Consider the following 18,775-nt stretch of genomic DNA (forward strand, 5'->3'; position numbering starts at 1 on the left):
AGCCTTGGAACAAAAGCATAGAATATGTCCTTCAGACTGGGTGAAAAGGTGACTCTTTCGAGTTTCAGGAGGAGTCCTGAAGATTAGGTTCTAGGAAGATAGTTGCATAGCCAGTAATGGTGGGACAAAAAGCGGTCAGGTGCTTAAAAGTCTAGTGTCAAAAAGTATGAGGGGACAAAGACAGAATGGGGGAAGCTTTTTCTGAAGGATAGAGGACAAGGAGTTAAAATCAAAAATGTGAGAAAGGGATACCAATTTTTGCCTGGTGAAGCCGTACGGGGATTGAAATCAGTAGCACTGCAGTGAAATTATGTTGAAGGGAATTGTAACTCCTTTATGACTAATGGCAGACTAATGACATGGAGATGGTTGTTAGATGGTGTTATCAATACATGTATCCAGACAGAACAAGTTCAAAACAAGAGTGAAAAGAATGTAAAAGTAAAAAATTCATATTTCCAACTTTCAGCTGCCTTATCCCTTATTGCTATTTTTCTTTAAAGGACATGCAAGAAACTGAAAAATTACAACAGGAAGCTTTAATATTTATCCGGCATTGTGCTTTAGGGTTAAATTGTGGGACTTGTAATCAAGAGATCTGGACTAACAAGAAACCCGAGTTCAATCCCACCGTGGCAGCTTTAAAATTGAATTTCATTGGGCGTCAAAGCGGAACAGATAGTAGAGCTGCTGTATCACAGCTCCAATGATCTGGATTAAATCCTGAACTTTGGTGCTGTCAGTGCGGAGTTTGCAAATTCCATCTGTAATCATGAGTGTTTGTCCTAGGTGCTCTGGTTTCCTCCCATATCCCCAAATCATGCAGGTTGGTAGGTTAACTGGCCACTGTAAATTGTCCCTAGCATGTAGGTGAGTGGTAGAAATTGGGAGGAGTTGATGGGAATGTGGGAAAAATAGACTGCAGAAAACTAAATGGCAGAATGAGACAGATGGGATTGCTCTGTGAGCTGACATGGACTCAATGGGCCAAATGGCCTCCTTCCATGTAGAAATATGGAAATCTAGATGTAAATTTTTCTTTTACAGATACTAACCTAAGTAGAGAATCACTGAAATGCTGGAAGAACATAATCCTCTGCAAAAACAAATTCACTCCTCCACACGTGCAATGCTGATCTTGTTATACAGGATTCGGAAGCAACCAAAATGAAGGTGCTTTATCTTCCAGACTTAACCCTCTCTGATGAGCATAACATTTACAAAAGAAAACAAAAAAGAAAATATTTGGTACTAGCTTACTAATCTCAACAATATATACTTCCAATCAGATCAAAACTGACCACTTCAACTCTGGAAACATGTTTGTCATTTATATAGCAGATTCTTCCTGATCTCCCTCTATGTTAGTCATTTTAGGAGGAAATGAAGTAGCTGCAAATGGGATCTGCACACATCAATCACATACAACAACACAGCAAAAGTCTTTGCTCTGACCCTGTAGCAGAAATTAAAAGGACATTGCCATTCCATTAGAAAACATCCAGGATATCATAGTTTTTGGAACAGCTACCATTACCTATGAGTTCATAAGCAGTTTTTCTCACTGTTAGGGAAACCACACTGGTAGGCAAATGGGAAATTTCCCACCAGAAACATTAAACTGAATTATAAGCTATAAATATTTATTTCCAAATACTTCTGTTTTAAAAATCAGACTCAGTTTAAAAGCAATAGCTCCAAGGAGTAATGTCAAGCCAACAAAGAACTAATACTTAGACTCATCCACTGGAGGCATGTAACGGGAACGTGGACATATATTAAGTACATATTGCATCTGCAATATATTGGTCATGCATGATAACAGGGGAGTTCAATCCATCCCCTCTAATTAAAGGTTTGACTGCTGCGTGAGAAAGATATGGGAAAATGAGATGACATCTTAAACAATGCTGACAAAGCAAGATTGGAAAAAGAACAAAAGCTATGATAAATTTCTGACACTTATTAGTATATAAAAGAGCTGGTATTTAATGAGATATCTTGAATGGCCATTCACAGCCCAAGTAAAGATTACTTTTCTCATCGAGTCTGTTACTTACTCAGAACATGTATAATTTTAACCAAACACAAGAACAATATAGACCTGTCCTATATGTTTTAATCAGGATAATCAATTAAAACTCAAGATTAGGGTAACGAAAGAGAAACTGCTAGAAACACCCAGCAGGTCAAGCAGCATCTGTGGAGAGAGAAACAGAGTTAACACTTAAAGACAAAGACTTTGCATCAGAATTGGCAAAAATTCAAAATGAAATAAATTGACTGAGAAAAGGGGAGGGAGAGAGAAAATAAAAAGACAGTATCTGTAATAGATGAAGGCCAGGGAGATACAATGAAATAAGTACTGGCACTGTTGACAGAAGGAGCTGGTAAAGGTTTGTCTGCAAAAGATGTAAATAGAAGGAGATAAATGAAATCTGAGATAGCAGGAAGAGAGAAAACAAACTGAATGCTGGACAAGAGACTGGAATTTCTGAAACAGTTGAATTCAATGTTCTGAAGGCTATAATGTGCCAAGTCTAAAGTTCTCAAGAGAAACAAAGGACTGCAATGCTGGAATCCAGATGTACAACACGATGATGCTGGAGGAACTCAGCAGGCCAGGCAGCATCTGTGGAGAAAAGCAGGCGGTCAACATTTCGTGTCAGGACCTTTCTTCAGGACTGAAAACAGGAAAAGGGGAAGCCCAACATATAGGAGGGAAAAGCAGAGCAGTGATAGGTGGACAAAAGTGGGGTAGTGGTATGGGCCCAGGGTGGTGATAGACAGATGCGGGGGAGGAGGGGAGAGCAGATCCACTGGAGGATGGGTCAAAGGTAAGGAGAAAGAGGAAAAAGAAGTAGAAAAAAAGAAGCTAGGAAAGGGAAGAAGAGAAGAAGCATGGTGGTGGGAGGGGGTGTGGGGGGGATGGGGGGGAATTACTTAAAGTGGGAGAATTCAATATTCTTGCCATTAGGCAGCAAGGTTCCAAGACGGAAAATGAGGTGCTGTTCCTCCAGTTTGAGCTTGGAATTCTCCTGGCAATGGAGGAGGCCGAGGACTGTCATATCAGTGATAGTGTGGGAGGGGGAGTTGAAGTGACTGGCAACAGGGAGATGCAGGTCGCGGTTATGGACAGAGCGCAGGTGTTCTGCGAAATGGTCACCTTGTCTGCATTAGGTCTCACCAACGTAGAGGTTCTCAATCTTACATTGCACTTTCTTGGAACAGTGTGGAGGAGAAAGAGAGATGTCAAAATGAGAGTGGGTTGGATAACTAAATTGACAGACAACTAAAAGCTCAGGGTCATCTTTATAGACAAACAGAGATGTTCTCAGAGTGGTCACCCAATAAGCATTTGGTTTCTCCATCATGAACACCAAGTAGAAGCACAATAAATAGGAAGAAGTGCAAAATGCTGCTTCTTTGGGAAGGATGGGAGGATATAAAATTAATCACATCCCTGATGTTGTATGGAAAGGTAGCATGAGAAGATGGAAGATTAAACCAAGGTGTCATGTTAGGAACAGGCAACTTGGAATGCTGAAGGAGGAGGGAAGAGTAATGTGTTTCTAGCTTCAAGATAAAGTGTAATTGGCAACCTGTTTTTTTTTCACCTGTCTGCTGCCACAAGCACATGGTCAGATTAATCTTTATTTCCCTACTTATGTGACTAGACGATTGCAGGAGAGCAAGTTAATATTGAAAGAAATGTAAGGTAAAGTGGACAGTGAAGAAGGTTATCTAAGGTTGCAAAAGGATCTATATCAACTGGGAACATGGGCAAAGGAATAGCAGATGGAGTTTAACTCAGACAAGTAGAAAGTGATGAATTTTGGGAAGTTAAACCAGGCCAGGATATACAGTGAAGAGCAGGACCCTGGGAAGTATTATTGAAAAGAAAGGCCTTGAGGTACAAGTACATAGTTCCCTGAAAGTGGCAACACAGGTAGACAGGGTGGTGAAAAATGCATGATTTGATTGGCTGTGGCATTGAGTACAAGAGTTAGGACCTTAAGTTACGGTTGTACAAAACTGAGACTGGTGGATTTTTGTTTTGAATGAAGATGATCAATGGAATTGAAGATATAGAAAAACCTTGTTATATCAGGTACAGAAAAGATTCACAAGGATGTTGCCTGGACTGGAAGGCTTGAGTTATAAGGAGAGGCTGAATAGGCTGGGACTGTTTTCCCTGGAGCAAAGGAGTCTGAGGAGTGACCTTTTAGTAGTTTATAAAATTATGAGAGGCATCGATAGGGTAGATTGTCACAATCTTTCTCCCCCGATAGAGGAGTGTAAAACTAGAGACCATAGGTTTGGTATTGGTATTGGTTTATTATCGTCACTTGTACCGAGGTACAGTGAAAAACTTGTCTTGCATACCGGCCGTACAGGTCAATTCATTACACACTGCAGTTACATTGGGTTAGTACAGAGTGCATTGAGGTAGTACAGGTAAAGAGGGGGAAAATTTAAAGGGGGACTGACGGGCAAGTTTTTCCACACAAGGGTGTGGAATTCCACACAAGGGTGTGGATGAGCTGCCAGAATAAGTGGTAGAGGCAGGTACAATTACAATGTTTAAAAAACATTTTGACATGTGAAGGTTTAGAGGGATAGGGGCCAAACATGGGCAAATAGGATGAGCTAAGGTAGGCAACTGGTTGGCATGGATGAGCCTGTTTCTGTGCTGTATAACTCTATGAATCTCTAATGAATCAATGAAATGTAATGTGGAGAAAAGGGTTTCAGGAGGAAGAATTAGAAGGAACTGTGCAATGGAAAACTGAATAATCTGGGGATCAGATATATAAATCTTGAGATGTGGAAAGGAAAGTTGCTGAGGCTGAATAAACACATTTGAATCTAGGCTTGTTCTGGGAGGCATAAAGTACAAAAACAGCCATGTAAAACCAACACAAAACAATAATTAAAATATTGTGCTGTCCTTGTGGGCAACCACGAACCTTGATCTGCTGATAGAAAGTTAGAAATCGGGAGTCAGTGCACTTCTTACAAGATTATGAGAAAGCTCAACAAAGATGCATAAAGTGTTTTTTTATAAAGTTAAAATTCTGACGGATTGATAATTCCAGAACAAAGGGTATAAGTTTTTTAATGTTCGTGCATTGCATGACTGCTACATTTGTGGTTTAGCCTGTCGGTGATACTTATGAAAAAGAACGGTGATGAGGAGCCGAAGATTTTTAGGAAGTTTTGACAATCTTTATTGAGTGACTGACAACGCCGAGGACTGCCGCGAGAGTAAAGAAAATACCACTTGTCTCTTTACCGTTCACAATTTAACAATAGAACGACTTCTTCCAAAAAAGCCCAGCCTGGACCAATTTTGCAAGCAGGCAACGATGCCCTAACGTTCAGACTTATCACGGATTCCACTTTATATGATTATGATTCCACGATTGCAGTTTGCGGAAGAAGTTTTAACAATTCTCCGAAAGTACAGATAAACAGATATGAACTGACTTTGTTAGGCATTGCATTTATGCAGTAGGAAATTATGCACTTAGTAAATCTGATCGTTGGATAGTTTACTTCACATTCAGAATTACCAATTAAAACCACGAAAGAAAAGCCCTTAAAACAATCCTATTTAAATAATTTGAGAAATAAGAAAGCAAATACTTACAGACTGGAGTAGCTGCGTACAACCGCAGCTGGAACACCGGCTGCTGTTTCTTTGGTGCATTTTACAAACTGAGTGGAGCAGCGACAGATCTTGGGGCAGTGATAAGTTTGCACACAAGAATGATAGACAATGTTCCAACTGATCAAGAAGGCCAGATGAGTAACTGAAGAAGCCATTTGGGACCTCTTTATTTAATTGTGTTGGTTTGTTTGCAACTCGACTTGGCGCGCTACAGCGTGCTTTCTTGAATCAGGAATGCTCTGCAGTGCCGGAGCGCTGCGTCGTCCCACAGCCTGTTGCTAACGCGCCCCGGGCGGGCGTCCAGGCGCCGCTCCAATTACCTGGGAGCTCCGCGCGCTGCCGCGCTCGTTCGCCGGGTCTCACGCGCGCAAACACCCACCCACGTTCCACTGGAGGGTAGCGGCGCCCTGCTGGTCCCTGCTCACTGCCTGCATGTGAAGTGTTTGCACTCGTCTTTCACCCTTGCACGACTGAAACTTTTTCATATTTTTAAAATTAAAGGTTGGTATCTTTTCCAGAGTCAGCGATCACTATTTGTCTTTCAAGACAGTTTAGCAGTTGGTATTTTCAAATTAATTTGGAGGAAAGCAAACAAAAAGGGGATTCAGACAAGTTCCATTGAGTTTAGAAGATTCAGTGTGTGAAAGAGAAATTGATTTTTTAAAACCTTAATTTGCCAGATGTTCTGGATTCTTCTACTGTCCCGCCTTTTTGAGGCTCTGCAGTCAAGGTGAATCCCACAGCTCTGTTGGTTGGGGAATTCAGGGGTTTAAAGCCAAGAAGCAAGACAGATATACTTCCAAGCTCAGCATTTTGCTTGGAGGAGAACGTGTCAAAGGGTGGCGTCCCCATTCCATGGAGTAGAAAATGAAAAATTGCTTCCTTTGGTGAGGGAATGCACATTAAGAGCATTTGGGAGTGAACCCAGGAAGCACTTTTAATACATAGTGCCATGAAATTAAGAACTCATGGGTTTCAGTTGAAATCCTTTAAAAAATGAGAATGGTGGATTTCTTTTGGAGTGAAGATTGTTATTGGAATTGAAGATGTAGGTCAACCTTGCCATATTGGGTTGGGATCTTATGGAGAATTACCACCAGCTTCAGGAGTTCAGCAAGAATGTTCCCACCCTTCGACAGTGATTTTCCGACTAGACTTGGATTTTTCATGGTCTCCACAGGCAGAATGCATACTTGCTGAAATGACCCAGCTAGGAAACATGCCTGGTGAACCTGTGCAAAATTAGAGCATTTATTTGAAAGGAAATTAATCGCTCTGAAGGAGAGAGGTAAATATTAAGTTAAAAACATGATGATGCTGGAGGAACTCGGCAGGCCAGGCGGCATCCGTGGAGAAAAGCAAGCTGTCAATGTTTCGGGTCAGGACCCTTCTTCAGGACTGAAGATAGGAAAAGGGGAATCCAATATATAGGAAGGAAAAGCAGAGCAGTGATAGGTGGACAAAAGAGGGGAGGTGGGGTGGGCACAAGGTGGTGATAGGTAGATGCAGGTAAAAGATAGTGATAGGCAGGTGCAGGGGAGGAGGGGAGAGCAGATCCACCGGGTATGGGTCAAAGGTAAGGAGAAAAGAAAGGGGGGTAGAAGAAAGATAGGCTAGGAAAGGGAACAAAAGAAGATGCATGGTTGGGGGGGAGGAGTGTGGCGATTACTTAAAGTGGGGAATTCAATGTTCATACCGTTAGGCTGCAAGGTTCCAAAATTTAATTTAGATTGCTTTGAATGTAGTTAAATGTTTTAATTCCTTGCATGTTCTCAAGTATTGCACTTTTTTGGGGGAAAAAAGAATATTTTGAACATTTGAGCAGGACCTTGCCATTGACAAACAGACTGGCTTGAGTGTTCAGGTTGATAACAGCCTTACCCATTCCCCACCACTCTGGGAGCCACTATCCTGAATGCATTCATCATTGGAGAAGCAGCAAGCTGACAAATGTTACCCTGATCTAGCCTTAGATATTCTGATGGAATCAGCATCAGAAGTCGCATGTGGTGACTTATAGTGCACTTGGACTGGCAGAGCTGGGCAATGGACCATTGGTTCCAGCATTATAGATTTCTCTACAAAGTTAATGTTATGTGTTGCAAGGTTGATTCAAATTGGCTTTCAAAAACTACTGGCTTGAGGGTAGGAACAGAGTAATTTCGAACAAGCACAGATAACTGTCTGTAAGTTTTCATCGAGTTCCTCTGGCAGGAAATCAAAACATTTTAGAAGCAACCATCACTCTGCATTTTCTGCTGATACACCTCCAAGAGGCCAAAAGAACCCAACTTAGTTGAGATCCAATATGACAATTTATGACTCTCAGTTATGAAAATACATGTGGAATCATTTTGATTTGCTATTAAATTTGTGCTAATTTTAGTAATTATTATCAGAGATCAATGGGAAAATAAGCTATTAGCCCAACAGTGTTAGCTTATTTCATAAACCAACAAGATTGTACAGATTTCTTCAGTTTGCAGAGTCCATTATCTTCCATAATTGGTCCTGACCATAATGCAGTAGGGAGCAGAAATTAAGGACTATGCACAGCAAGAGTTAACTTTAGGAATTTGCTGAAGAGAAAGCTTTATGAGAACAATGTATTAGTAATAATCAGTCTTTTCTTTCTAGGTACTTCAGAGGAGGAACATCAGGAATGACATCCTGAGAGGTTAAAGGTACAAAAGAAGTATTTTCAGTGCTCCTTAAAACTTAAGTCATTAATGCCACTGATTTGGAGAAAAAGAAAAGTGGAGCATTCTTTTCAATAGTGAGATTGAAGAGTGTTGGTGTTCTAAAGGACCTGGACATCCTTGTACACAACCACCGAAAGTTAATGTGCAAATACAGTAAGCAATTAGGAAGGCAAGCAGTATGTCAGCCTTTAATACAAGAGGATTTGAGCACAAAAGAAAAGATATCAAACTGTACAAGGAAACATTAAGCAGACTGGAACTATGCTCTCTAGAGTTTAAAAGAATGAAGAGGTGATCTCATTGAAATGTTCAAAATTATCACATAACTTGTCAGGTTGATGAAGGGTTGATGTTTCCCTTGTCTGTGGTGTCCACACTCAGGGCTATATCCTCAAAATAAGAAGTTGGTTACTCAGGACTGAGAAGAGAAGAAATTTCTTCACCCAGATAGTAGTGAACCCTTGGAATCCCCTCCCTGATGGGACTATGGAGGCCCAGATTTTGAGATATTAAGGGAATCAAGGGATATGAGGTGACATAATGGCATTAAGTAGAAGATCAGTTATGATCTGATTGAGTAGCAACGCTGGCTCAAGGGGCTAAATGGCCTACTTAGAACGTAGAACAGTACAGCACAGAAACAGGTCCTTCAGTCCACCATATCTGTGCCGACCATGGTACTAATGTAACTACTCCCTTCTGCCTGCATATGGTCCAAATCCCTGTATTCCCTGCTCATTAATATGTCTGTCTAAATGCTTTGTAAAAGTTTCCATCATATCTGCTTCACCACCTCCCTTGGTAGCTCTTTTCAGACATCTACCATCCTCTGTGTGGAAAAACAAAAATTGCCTTGCACATCTCCTTTAAACCTTTGATCTCTCACCTGGTCTTTGACATTTCCACCCTGGGAAAAAGACTGACTATCTACCCAATCTATGACTCTCATAATTTTATATACTTCTATTATGTTGCCCCTCAGCCTAAGATGCTCCAGAGAAGACAATTCAAGTTTGTCCAACCTCACCTTACAGCTAATACACTCCAATCCAGGCAACATCCAGCTTACATTATTTAAGCCTTAATGGTGTGTACCTTAACAGTTATATAATTGATTCATTCCAGCTTTTTAATTTCTGTACTATTTTTTTCCACATCAAGACCCATTTTAGTGTGCAATCATGTATACTCACAATGATTTAAAATTGTTCAGTGGTTATGTTAATATAGGATTGCATACATTCAGTAATATGCCACCCCATTTTTTGTGTGTTGTGTTCCTGTGTTCCAACATTGAAGTGATGGTCTCTTGAGATAAGTAACTGGTATTCTGGTGCACACCTGCTTCTATGTTTTGAATAGTCACAAAGTATTTGTTTCGGTTCAGTTGCTGCATTTTCACATCTGCATCAGATGGCCGTGCATTAAAGCCCACTCTAGTGATTTGAGCACACATCCTGGGCTAGTATTTTAGTGCAATACCCAACTATAAAACCTAGGATGACATTCTTCACATACTAATGAGTTGCTACGCTTTCAGAGGTGCCATCTTTTGAGTGAGACATTAAGCCAAGGCTCCGTTGATCTCCTCAGGAGGATGTAAAATATCTCATGGCAATATTTTGAAGAAGGCCAGCATCCTGGCCAATATTTATTCTTTAAGAAACATCACCAAAATAGATTTTCTGGTCATTTTCATACTCTTTTTAAGGAATTTCGTTGTGGACAAGTGGGTTGCCATTATATACAACATGATTACAAAAATTATGTTCCAGGAATCCTTAATTAGCTGCAAAGGGCTTTGGGATATTTATGGCAAAGCAACTGGATACAAGTTGCCCTCGTGTACACAAAACGTATTGGAGGCTGACTTCAGAAGGCATACTGCTATCTCTTTGGGAAAACACTATTGCTTCAATTACATGTAGCCAAATCCCTCCTTGAAGTACCCCCAAGGAATCTTAAGATTAGCCTTTACTACTTTTTTGAATGCTGGCCATAATATTCCAAGTTCATCAGGAAGAATGCTCCTGAGAGAAGCTGCATTTTTGTTCCCTTCCTGTAATTCCTTACATCTGCCTTTCATATATGTCAGTGCTTGATAATCAGTAGAAGTCAGCAAATCTAATATTTGCTTCACAGTGGAGAGACAAGAAACTGCAGATGCTGGAATCCGGAGCAACAAACAATCTGCTAGAAGAACTCAACAGATCGAGCAGCATCTATGGGGGGAAAGTAATTGTTGACATTTCGGGTTGAAACCCTGCATCATTTGCTTCACAATATTGACTAATTTATCTCTGGAATGCATGGGACAAGTTTCAACTGTAGAGCACTGATGAGCCACCAGATAATTCTGGGGGAAACCTGGCTTATTTTGAGGGGTAGAAATTATTACAGTGCTGTAGTAGGTTATGAGCCTTAAATGGTAGCACCATTAAGACACACCGACCAATGCAATATTGAGCACCTTCCTGCAAAGTAATTTCACAACATAAAATTTGCTGCTGCAACTTAACAAATTATTACTCAATAAGTAAATCAAATGAGATTTTAGTGTTTCTGTTTGTTACATCAAAACAAGTTCTGGATAAGAGAGATCAAGGAAGACAAGCCTTTGGCACTAGATGCCCACATTATTCCTGTGAAGCTTGTAAGAATACTCCTCCTCGTCAGTCATATCATTAGGTAAAACTGAGCACTCCTCCAACATGCCTCCCAATATTATCAGGCATAGGAAGGTGATTGGTGTAATAGAAGGACCCTCCCCAAGAAACAGACAGGCTGTCCAGCTTTTTTTCAAAGTGGCATTGGCCAGGTTACATGTAAGAACATGGTGGTAAGCTCTTCCCACTATTTTCAAGTTGCTACCATTGCCACTTCTCCTTGGCAGATTCAGTGAAAATCTGCTCACCGGCAGCTCAACCCAAGTCAGCACCCACCATTTATCATAATGAAACAAGTGATCAGATCTTGCCTCAACACTCCACTTTATTGGTGTCTGGTGGAGTCAGCTACTTAGGATCCTGAAACTCTGCTTTTCCTTTCTTGACATTTTCTAACCCATAATCCAGGCCTTGTGTTAATATTTTTACTTCTTTTAAACAATAAAACACCCCTCTGAGTGGCTGGGTTTCATCTCATTTTTGTAAATGCTGCTGAGTGCTGAAAAGAGCATTGCATTCTTGATGGTTTCATCTCTTAGGGCTTTTGACTTCTTTATTAAAAAAAAACATATGTAACAGAATGAGTAGAATGTCACTGTTGCTAATATTGTTGGTGGGCCACCAACGTCTGCTAACCAGTCCTCTGTTCACCCTAATAGATAACCAAAATCCTATTTGCTCTGATTAAGCAGCCGTTGACAAGTGTGTCCTGACTGATACTTCAGTTGCATGTTTGTTATAATCCATCAACCTCCTGGAAGGCACAGTTGGTAAATTGTGTATTTCTGTGAGTGTGTGAAAGAGAGGAAACATGAAGCCCTGTTTAATTCACAAAATTCCAAAAGCAAATTAAACTTCAATGTGTGCAGTGTCCTTCTTTATCACTATATAATCAGATGTAGTTTAATTTACAGTGTTTGAAGTTGAACAACTGAGTGAAGGAAAGTATATTTAATTACTAACTTGGGCACAGAGTCTGCTGTAACAATGAAACATAAAATATATTTAAGTTTTGTTTCATTGTTTATAACTAGAAAAATACTTAAAATTGGTATTTATTCAAAATGTAATTGTCAGAAAAATAACAAAAAAACAATATTCTGCATTGTTAGTTAGCCTGTGACTGTATCAATTTTGTCTGTCTAGGACTTCCTTGATATTTATAATGTGTAATCAAACCAATACATTTTATTTCTTTGTTTATGAATGACATGGCACTCAGACCTATTCTAGTGAATTAGTGTGAGCAAAATTATGAAATAATTGCTGATCTGTCAGATTGCGCTATAATAGAAGGAAAATTGCAACGAAGTAATTTCACAAGGTGCAATTTAACAAGTCACTACACAATAAGTAAAGCAAATGGGATTTCAGTGTTTCTGTTTAACTGGAATTTTTCAGAGAAAAAGACATAACAAGATCAGCAGTTACCCTTTACTCTGAAAGTTTAATTTTAACGAGCTACATATACAGTTTCTATTTGGAAACAAATTAAGATGCCTTATTCTGCTGCTGCCTTAGCTGTTTTGCTGCTAAAACCCTCCTTCACATGTTTGTTACATCTACACTTGACGGTTCTAACTCATTCCTGGCTAGCCTCTCTCAGTCTATGCTCTCCAAATCTGTGATCATTCAGATTCTGTTGCTCATATCCCCTTTACACATCAGTCCCATGTTCATCAATCTGCAATGGAACCCCAATAAGCAATGTATCCGTTTTAAAATTCTCACCTTTGTTTCCAAATCCCCATAGGGTTTATCCATTTCTCTGTAATCCACTCATATTCTGCAGCACTCCAAGATATTGGCATTCTTCCAATTCTGGCTTCTTGATTATTCCTGAATTTAATCACTTCACCATTGGCAAACGTGCTTTCAGCCATCAAGGGTATGAGTCCTGTTATTTTTCCCACAAAAGAGAAGCAAGGAGATTTGACAAGATCAGCCAAGGAAAAACTACCCTCTGGAGACACAAGAGACTGCAGATGCTGGAAACTGGAGCAACACACAATCTGCTGGAGGAACTCAGCATATCAAGCAGCATCTGTGGGGGATGGGGGGGGGAAGGAGTCATCAATGCTTCAGGTCAGAACCCTGCATCAGGACATCCTTGAGGATGACTTGCTTCCACTGTGGTTTTGTGGGTTTTGGGGTGGCTAATGAGGTCCATGTGGTAAACACAGTTTGGTCAAGAGGGGCCTGATGGGACAAATGGGTGGGTAGTTTGTGAGATGGTCTGCTTCTTCTGCTGCTTACATAAGGCATCTGATGCATGGACTCAAGGTTTTCAATACCGTCCCAAGTATTGTTCTTCGTTTTGAGTAGTCATGGGCCAGAGATTACCAGGAGTCTTTAGTGATGTTGCATTTCTTCGAGGAGGCTTTGAGCATATCTTTGAATCTTAATAATCTTATTAACCTGGTGATCTCCCCCCATGACAGAGCCCAGTATAGTGTGTTTTAGGAGTCTAGAGTTGGGTGTGTGAATGTTGTGACCTGCCTAATAGAACTGATTGAGTGTAACTAGGGCTTCATTACCGGTGATGATGTCACTGACTTTGGTTCATTTATTCTTCCAGTGAATTTGGAGGATTTTGCAGAGACAATGTTTGTGGCATCTCTCCAGTGCCTAAGGTGTCTGCTGTTAGCAGTCCAATCTCGAAAGCATATAGGAGGGCAGGGATCACAGCTGTCTAGTAGACCATGACTTTTGTGCCAGGTCTTGATCTTCTAATACCCTTTTCTTCAATCAGCCAAAGGCTGTGCTGGTTCATTGAAGATGATGGTGAATATCTTCTTCACTGTTTGCCTTCGCTGAGAGGTGGCTCCTGAGATAGGAGAAGTGATCTATATTTTCTAGGATCTCGCTGTGCATCATCACTTAGCTGTCTGTTAAAATATGCATTTTTTGTTTACTCTCACCCATACTGTGGAATGGGTGCCATGTATGCCCATTCTGAAGCAGGACACAACTTGCAGTTGGAAGCTTAACTGAAATTTTTGGCTCAGTGAGTATTTAAAAGGGCCACATGGAACAAAAGGTCCTTGTAATTAAATCTAGTTGTTGGGTGTATGTACAGTATGTGTATTTAAAACTGCAGTGGCTTCAAGATAAACACTTGACAGGTCCTCCTCAGGTTATGGCAGGGTTCCACTCCTGTGAACTGCTCAGAACCTGGGCAGCTCTCAAGTTAGAAATGCAGTTGCAACCTGAGTTCCTAAGTGGCAGAAGATGCCTGCAGCCCCGCAGTAGCCGGCAAATCCATCCCACCAGTCTCCCAAATGCTCATACAGGCTGTACGTAAATTGGGGATTGACAATTACCTCCTTGCTGTTGAAGACTGCACAAAGCAGAATGAACCAGAGGCAAAATTTCATCAGCAGTAGTCTTATATACTCTACTATTTCTATAGGTGTTCCTTAGGAACTGGTCACAGTTTTAAATTGCCTTGCAAGAAGTTAGAGCTTTATCTTAGACTGCAATACATGACTTACCCATAGCAATTACAAGTGAAGATGCACTGACTCATGACATTTCCATAGCTACACCTAGCTGCCCAGCTCAAACAATTGCAGATATGTCATATAATTAAGAGTCAAGGCAGCCCCCGAATTAATTTCATTTTGTGTAGCCAAACAATACCGATATAGTTATATAGTTGTGGAATGGTGGAGGCCAGATCACATGCCTTCTTTATCAATTTTTAATTAATTCTTTATTGTTGGTTTCTGAAAAATATGAGAAAAGACTTGCATTATTCTAATACATTTCTTGACCTTAAGACAGCTCAAAGTACTTTACAGCCAATTAAAGATTTTTGATGTCAAGTTACTTTTTTAATGTTGGAGAAGTGATGGCTTGAAAGCCATCTCATTGTGCATCCACATCAGCCTTGTTATGAAAGCATCCCAACCATGATCCTCATATTGGTCTTCAGGGGCAGGACAGATGCACAATCGCCTCTGATAAGACTCTACAACAGATTTGTTATGCCTGCTGAAACGCTGCGGCAAGTTTATGCTTGATGAAGTCCCTGTGATATATGTGTCTCTAATTTATTCTGTTCATCCGTTGAGATGACAGTCTCTGAGGTGGTACTGTGGAGGTACAAACATGCTCTGTTTTCATCATCATCATTCTCATCTTCTCACTACAGTCTTTCCTCCTGATCCGGACAGATCTAGATTTGCCCTTCAGTAGTACTAGCCATTGGGGTAAAGAATGGTTGTGGTGGGCTGGGCTGTGCACAACACAGTAGAGCAGCAAAGTTTGGACTTGTAGCACAGAGCCTCCTAGGAGAATTTGAGAAGGGAAGGGGGAAGAAGTTAAAAGTTATGGGAAATGTAGCACTTACTGGTGCCCAGAATGACTTCATTATTACCTTCAGAAGTATATTCATCCAACAAACACATGCAACAGTCAACTTCCTCCCTCCACTCCCAAATCCTTTTCCAATGTTTCCAACACAAAGCAATTCTGCAGACCATTGAGGCTCTTGGAATTCCTCATTTGCTGGGGCCAATTCATGTCTTCCCATTTATCATCACAAAGCAGAAAAGACCATCAAATAGCTGACAAGCAAAAATAGTCAAGACATGAGTGTGGTGAAGAGCAATTGCCTTTATGTGGCACATATCGACAGTAATGTATCCAGCATTTTGTTTTTTGTTTTGGATTTCCAGTTTTTTGCCCCAGTTATTGTTCAGTGGCTCCATTTCTCTTCCAGGACAGTTCCAATAAAAGGTCATTGACCTGAAACAATGGCTTCATGTTTCTTTCTCATATCTGCTGAAATTTCAGACCTTAACATTCTAACAATCAGTAACTCACCCATGCCCTTGTGTAACTACAATCTTTACTCTTCCTTTGCCTTCCCTTACATTTCTACTAAGTGCAACCCTGTGTTTTTAGCAGAGATGAAGGCATGCGGCTTAGATCCCTGTTTTGATATTTTGGATGTTCCAAGATCATATTCGTTAGGGTTTGGAACCCATAACATAGAGGTCCACTCAGGCGCATGCGTATGAACGTACACACACACACACATACACACTTGCACTCACACTCACATCATGCAGATTGGCATCACATCTGCTGTTGCTAATTATACAAGAATCCTAGATCTGACCTTTTAATTTTGTGGCTGGGTTTAAAACAAATCACTGACAGATGCACTCTTGTACACTGGGTTTCCCATGTGTTCTCAAGCAGCCTGACTGCCAGCATATTGGAGCATTAAAATTTGTAATTGGTTTCTTATTGTCACATGTACCGAAGTACAGTGAAAAACTTGGTTTTGCATGCCATCCATACAGATCACTTCACATTAAGGTAGTACAAGAGAAAAACAATAGCAGAATGCAGAGTATTGTGTTACAGTTACAGAAAAGGTACAGTGCCGGCAGACAATAAGGTGCAAGGCCACAATGAGGTAGATTGTGAGATCAAAAGTCCATTTTATCATACAAGAGGACCAGTAGCATTATAACAGTGGGATAGAAGCTGTCCTTGAGCCTGGTGGGAAGTGCTTTCAGGCTTTTGTATCTTCTGCCTGATGGGAAGAGGGAGTAGAGAGAATGTTCAGGGTTTGTAGATGGAGTTAGAGCAGAATCTGGCCACACAGTTGTGAGTATAGAGAGAAAGTAGGGGGCTGAGGATGCAGCCTTGTGGGATACCAGTGTTGAGGATAACTGTGGCAGGGGTATTGCTGCCTAGCCTTACTGACTACACTCTGTTGGTCAGGAAGTCAAGGACTCGATTGCAATGAAAAGTGTTGAGTTCTCAGTCTAGGAGTCTGGAGATGAGTTTGCTTTGATTATGTTCACTGCTTTTCCAAGGCAGCGTAAATGTAGGCAGAGTCCATGGAGGGGAGCTAGCTTTCATAACGTGCTGAGCTGTGTCCACAACTCTGCTGTTTCTTGTCGTCTTGGGTAGAGCAGTTGCGATACCAAGCTGTTTTGTATCTGGATAGGATCCTTTATGTGGTGCATCGATGAAAATTGGTGAAGGTCAATGGGGACATGCCGAATTTCCTTAGCCTCCTGAGGAAGTAGAGGTGCTGGTAAGCTTTCTTGGCCATGGCATCTAAGTGGTTAGACCAGGACAGCTATTGGTGATGTTTACACCTAGGAACTTGAAACTCTCAACCCTCTCGACCTCAACACCATCGATGTAAACAGGACCATGTGCACCTTCCTGCTTCCTGAAGTCAACAACCAGCTCTTTTGTTTTGCTGACATTGAGGGAAAAGTTGCTGTCATGACACCCTGCCACTAGGCTCTCTATCTCTTTCCTGTACTTCCACTTGTCGTTATTTGAGACTCAACCCATTACAATGGTGTCATTTGCAAACTTGTAGATAGAGTTAGAGCAGAATCTGGCCACACAGTTGTGAGTATAGAGAGAAAGTAGGGGGCTGAGGATGCAGCCTTGTGGGATACCAGTGTTGAGGATAATTGTGGCAGGGGTATTGCTGCCTAGCCTTACTGACTACGCTCTGTTGGTCAGGAAGTCAAGGATTCAATTGCAATGAAAAGTGTTGAGTCCTCAGTCTAGGAGTCTGGAGATGAGTTTGCTTGGAATAATGATTTTGAAGGCGAAGCTGTAGTCAATAAATAGTAGTCTGCTGTAGGTCTATTTGTCATCCAGCTGTTCTAGAGATGAGTGTAGGGCCAGAAAGATGCGCTGTGGGCCTGTTTTTTTACAATAGGTGAACTGCAGTGGGTCAAGGTTGCCTGGGAGACTGGAGTTGATGCCATGACCAGCCGCTCAATCCAGGCCAACATTCAAGGCAATTTGTCTTAGGAGTGTGAAGATGCTGCACACAGCATGATACTGCTGTATTTTTGAAGACACAGATATACTGATATATATACATATCTGGATATTATTAGCTGTTCCATCATATTTAGTCATTGGCAGATCAGCTCAATTTTGAATCGGCAGCACTCTTAGCACCACCTTCAGCCATTTGCTATGGCAAACTAGTAATTATATCTTAAAAGACTATGTAGCCAAAAATGAAAACAGTTACGATATACATTCCTGATATCTGCATCATGCAGATATTCCCTCAAGCACTCTTAGCACCACCTTCAGCCATTTGCTATGGCAAACTAGTAATTATATCTTAAAAGACTATGTAGCCAAAAATGAAAACAGTTACGATATACATTCCTGATATCTGCATCATGCAGATATTCCCTCAACATTGTAAGTTTTGATAACAATAAGCAAAGCGAACTCATTAAACAGCAATGTTAACATCCTAGTTATTGGAAAAGAAAGCAAAAGTACAAAGCAGTTATTCTGAGGAGTTTAACAGAATTATCTGAATAGATTTGTCTTTTTGACCAATATAGCAGGAGACAGATATGTATCGAAAACAAACTGCTGGAGGAACTCAGTGGGTTGAGCAATATCTTTGGGAGAGAGAAGGAATTTTCGATATTTCAGGTCAAGACCCTGCATCAGGACAGTGTGGGTATGTATGTTGATTACACCAAACTGCAGCCCACGGCATCCTTACCTGAAGTCACTGCAGTTTACTGTTGAGCTCGGCCTCTTATACACAGTATTTTAATTGGTCAGAGGAAGTCTATTTCAGACTGCTTTGCCCAACATTTAAAAAGTGAAATGTTGATCTGGAAGACATTCTATTGAGCACAGAATTGTGCTTTTTAAATGCCTTGGCAAGTACAATTTAGAAATTCAAATTAAAATGGGTTCAAATT

General features: G+C 40.8%; 1 protein-coding gene across 1 annotated transcript in view; it reads right to left on the reverse strand.

Annotated features, from left to right (window-relative positions):
• Window positions 1-5,829, reverse strand: part of LOC127568013 (lutropin-choriogonadotropic hormone receptor-like) — an 88,569-nt gene extending 82,740 nt beyond the window's left edge. Inside the window, exon 1 of the mRNA XM_052011259.1 lies at window positions 5,654-5,829. Coding sequence (XP_051867219.1) covers window positions 5,654-5,829 — 176 coding nt within the window. The remainder of the gene's footprint in view (window positions 1-5,653) is intronic.
• Window positions 5,830-18,775: the final 12,946 nt, after the last annotated feature.

The sequence above is a fragment of the Pristis pectinata genome, chromosome 3 (assembly GCF_009764475.1).
Source record: "Pristis pectinata isolate sPriPec2 chromosome 3, sPriPec2.1.pri, whole genome shotgun sequence".
In the NCBI taxonomy this organism is placed as follows: Eukaryota; Metazoa; Chordata; class Chondrichthyes; order Rhinopristiformes; family Pristidae; genus Pristis; species Pristis pectinata.